The sequence below is a fragment of the Lucilia sericata genome, unplaced genomic scaffold (genome assembly GCF_015586225.1).
Source record: "Lucilia sericata isolate MDLA Ls3-8-SP2 unplaced genomic scaffold, ASM1558622v1 Contig000887F_arrow, whole genome shotgun sequence".
In the NCBI taxonomy this organism is placed as follows: Eukaryota; Metazoa; Arthropoda; class Insecta; order Diptera; family Calliphoridae; genus Lucilia; species Lucilia sericata.
The window spans coordinates 130,087-134,725 of record NW_023994876.1 but is presented as its reverse complement, the minus strand read 5'-3'; the positions used below and the strand labels follow the sequence as shown (position 1 = coordinate 134,725).

Here is a 4,639-nt window from a genome sequence, read left to right as displayed (position 1 = left end):
AAACAACATTGAAAATTTTATCCTTCAAGGCCCCCTATTTTAGAATCCACTGAGCTTTTACAGATGTATGGATTGTAACGAACAAATGAATAGAAAATATTTGTAGAAAAAATCGAAACATAATCATCAGCCATGTTTCCCTCTTTTAGGCTTTGTCGGGATTTCAACAGACGTCTTGTAATTTTAGAAAGTCTTCAATCAATCAAATGTGTTACATATAGAACGATAAAATCCATGTAACTTCCATATTTTTGGAAGTGCTTATAAAATGATCATAATGTAGATCATTTACAGTATAGTACTACAAAATATTGGATAAAATCAATATATTTTAATTTATTATAGCGTGCAATTGTAAAACGCATCATAAACTGTTATATTTAATGTGGACAAGTCTTGAGTTAAAATTTAAACAAATACTTGTGAATCTAAGTAATTTAATACAAACTTATGAATTGTCTAAAGTAATCACTTTGATAGAAGTTATTAAATAAATTAATAATTACAATGTGGAATCAGAAAACAAATAAAAAATCCCACAACTACCACTAACCAACCCAGTAGTTAAATAAAGAGTCACTCGAATTTTTATGTTTTTGGATCATGTGAAAAGATTTCACTTTAGCGTCCCTAAGTAATCTAAAGAATAGACACTTGAAATTTGTTTGCTCAAGTATCCATTTTTAATCTGAGAGCATTCTGCTAGGACATTACATATTTAAATCCTTAACTAGATTTAATCCAAATTATACTCAAAAACAATATTTTGGGACAGCCACAACGAATTGCAGGGTTTATGGAGATGTCATGAAAAACCCGACATATGAGCGGGTGGTTAATTATAGATATAACTATCTACAGTAATTAGAAACTGATCATCAATTTCAGGTGTTTGCATTCATCTAAGTGGGCCGTTGTATAAATAGCAACAACATCATTACAAATGTTTCATTTTTTATATTCTTCTGCAGGCTTTTAATTAGCAACGATTCGCTTTCCTAACGCAATGTTACAATCATTGCACATAACGGTGCGTATTACGAAAATAATTGTTCAATGGATACGATGGAGTTTTAAGAAATAAATTTAAATTTTATAGATTTTTACCATTTTACTCCTGGGAGTAGTATTATTGGCAAATGCACAAAATGATGGTCGCTACAAACCACCACCTACAAAACCGAGAAATGTTAATGAAGGTCGTTATCGTCCAGCCGGCGATGGCAAATATCGACCCAGTAATGACGGCCGTTATCGTGGTGGTAATGATGGCAAATACGTGCACGTAGATGTTAAATATGTACATGATGCCCGTGATGGAGGACAATATAGTGGCGATAGCTCTAAATATCAACCTGATAAAAATCGTGGTGGCCCAGGTGGTGGGGCAGGAGGAGGTGCTGGAAATAATGCTAATTCTCTTCAAGGTCAGGGAGCAGGAAACTTAGGTGCTGGCAATTCGAATGGAGCTAAATCAGGATCAGGTGGCTCTAATGCAGGAAAATCAAGTTTAGGCAATGCTCTAAATGCAGCTGCTTTAGCTAAACCCTCAGCCAAGGGCAAAGGCACTGGTGAAGGTGGTAATGGTTGGGCCATAATACGCTTGGAAGATAAAGTGGAGCAGGATGGTTATCATTATCTGTAAGTTTAAATAAAAGTAACGGCAAAATGTTAAACAAAATTAACTTAAAACGTTTATGTTAAGTACTATAAAAACTGTTAAGTTATTTAAATAACACTCCTTAAGGTATGCTTTGATTTTGTTACACATTTCATTTCCTTAACTTTTAGCTACGAAACTGAAAATGGAATTTTAGCAGAAGAAGCTGGTAAAGTAGAAAAACTACAAACAGATGATGGTCTCCGCTCGAAAGGTTTCTATGAATACACCGGTGATGATGGTCTTCTATATCGTGTAGATTATGTGGCCGATGACAATGGTTTTGTACCTCAAGGTGAACATATTCCAACAGCACCACCTTATGTGGCTAAACTATTGGCCTATTTGGAGGCAAATGCCAATAATAAACGAAAATAAATTTTTATTTATTTGTTTAATATTTTAAGAAAGTGAAGTATTTAATATTTATCCAATTCACCATCGGTGTTGTACGATTGTATTGTAGTATGTCGTAATTTTTGTTAATATTGTTTTGTTTCTGTTTGAAAAAAAAAATATTTGAAAATGTTTTATGACTTACAAAGATACAACAATACGACATTGATTGTGAATTGGACAAATTGTGTTTCTTTTAAATTAAAATTCTTTTCGTTTTCTTCAATTATTTGTATTTTTTAATAAAGTGTATACGAAAATATAAAAAAAAATAAAAATCAAGAATTTTCTGATCGCTTTCAACCTGCAAACGCTCGATACGTGAAAAACTATATGAGCTTGCGCAATGCACATGGTCGACTGAAGACATCTGTAGACAGACAAGGATCATGTGTTCATCTCACAACCCACAGAGATCCCAAGCCCTTTACTATATTCCGGGGGTTAATCTACGGAACTTAACTGCAGTGGTAACTTGCCTTTCGGACTCCATGCAAGAAGACTTAATTTACCCAGTAATGACTTCTGCAGGAGCTGCCAAGATGAAGAGGAAGAGGAGAGTATAACTCACTTCCTCTGTCTTTGTCCCGCCCTAGCTGATCACGGAATGGGTCTGCTAGGTAGCTATGATTTTGAACATACTTAATCTCTGCAGAAAAAGATAATATGTGACAAATTTCGTAGAAAAACTAAAAAACTACATAAGAATTAGGAAAAAAAACTTAATTTTTTCGAGGTAGTCTGAAATTTTTGCTCTTATTTTTACGTCGTGAACCGATTTTGCTGATTTTCAATACCAAACTGCTTAGGACAATTATAAATATTTTCGGTGAATTTGGATGATTACACAGACAGGCAGACAGACATAGCTAAATCTCTTCAAAATTTGAAATCTTAGGTCTAAGATGAATACGGAATAATAAACTTTTATATACCCTCTATCGCCACTAATGGTATTGGAAAGTATGACAAATAATTTAGTTGAATTGCACCCGACCTCCGATATATTTAAGAAATTTATTGTTTAAAAACTAATTTCCAGAAAGAGGCTTTTTATGATGGCAAATCCGAAAATATATACTAACGCATATCTATATATATTATGGTGCCGGTGGCTGTGTTCCCTCTTCCAAATTTAGCACCCAAACATGTAGATTATACTATTAAAAATGCATGTATATTTGTTTGTTATTGGTTTTAGAAAATCGATTTGCCGCGGATTTCTAATAGAATGCATCTTTTGACATTAGTCTGATGTGGTCGTCGAACTATATAAAGTGCATTCGCTAATATCTGTAGTATGAATTTCAAAAGCTAACTTAGATCAGATTGGAGAGGTCACTATGCACTATGACCCACTATGACCCTACTATGAATCTTTTGTGCAGCCCGTTGGTTCACCATAACTGGTTCAATTTACGCATAAAAAGAACGGGTATGATTGGTGAGAGGTTGAATAGTGAAGCAGCACCCAAGATTCTTGCTCGACGATACCTTAATGTTGGACAATTACTCAGTAAGTGTTCAGAGGTTTTTTCCTGACAGCCACAAAATCTGCATAGATTCGATATAGCATTTCCTAGGTTAAATTAGTGATATCTAAGATCACTTTTATTGAGTGGTAAAAGCTTTTAGGATTTGATAGCGCAATTAATCGCTTTGTCTGTCTAAGTACTGAAGTAGCTTCCCAGTGGCGAGAAAATTCCGATTCGATCCATGTTTAACATTTTCTGTGGCGTATCTTTGTGCGATACTAAAGAATGGTTCGGGGCCGATAAATGGGTGATGAACGCTCCTATTTGCTAGGCAGTCCGCCCGTTCGCTGCCAGAGTAACATTTATGACATAATGTTAACTTATTGTGTCTACGCCATTGATTTAATGATGTCACGCAGTCCATTAAAACACCTGACCTAACTTCATACGATAATAAGTCCTTGAGTGCTGCTTGGCTGTCTGACATTATATAGACTCTTAGACTTCTCACGCATTTCCTAGCACAGATGAAGATGTCGTAGATTTCCTGAAAGATAGAGGGGAGTTTTCCCATGAATATTGCCTTATGTACCACGAGTGCTGTACACAAGTTATTGTAAAATTGGGTATTGTACAATTGTAATGTTTTCCGGCAGTGAAAGGTGCGCATTGTCGTGAATTGCAGTAACTAAAAGAATGTAACTGTTAAAAATGTCACATAACAATCGCACTACACTAAGCGCCCAAACAGTTCTAAACTTTTTTTGGAGAAGAAAGTGTAAAAATTTTTAATTTTGCAAAAAAGTTCAACATTTTTTCGAAAGGTCGAAGCTATCTAAGCTATTTGGAACAAATTTTGATATAAACAATAGGTAATATGTTGCATAGATGAATATAAATATATATTTTTCAAAAATGTCAAACTTTTACCCACAATAACTCAGAAAGTTCTTGTTGAAAAATTACGCCTAAACTACTATACAATATGTCTAACAGTGGTGCAAATGCCGATCGGAAGACATCGCTATGAAATCCCCCATATACAATCGGTTTAGTTTATTTTATTTATTTTTTAAATAAAAACCAGCAATTGTCCTTTTTTATAAAC

At 34.3% G+C, this 4,639-nt stretch overlaps 1 protein-coding gene across 1 annotated transcript; it reads left to right on the top strand.

The window, feature by feature from the left end:
* Positions 1-888: 888 nt before the first annotated feature.
* Positions 889-2,334, top strand: LOC119608849 (larval cuticle protein LCP-30). The gene is made up of 3 exons (XM_037963399.1): positions 889-1,030; positions 1,100-1,641; positions 1,792-2,334. The coding sequence occupies exons 1-3, from the start codon at positions 1,007-1,009 to the stop codon at positions 2,036-2,038; spliced, it is 813 nt and encodes a 270-aa protein (XP_037819327.1). The 5' UTR covers positions 889-1,006; the 3' UTR covers positions 2,039-2,334.
* Positions 2,335-4,639: the final 2,305 nt, after the last annotated feature.

Coding starts and splice junctions, on each gene's coding strand:
- LOC119608849 (XM_037963399.1), top strand. CDS start 1,007: ATGTTACAATCATTGCACATAACG. Junction 1,031..1,099: donor TACAATCATTGCACATAACG/GTGCGTATTACG, acceptor TAAATTTTATAG/ATTTTTACCATTTTACTCCT. Junction 1,642..1,791: donor CAGGATGGTTATCATTATCT/GTAAGTTTAAAT, acceptor CTTAACTTTTAG/CTACGAAACTGAAAATGGAA.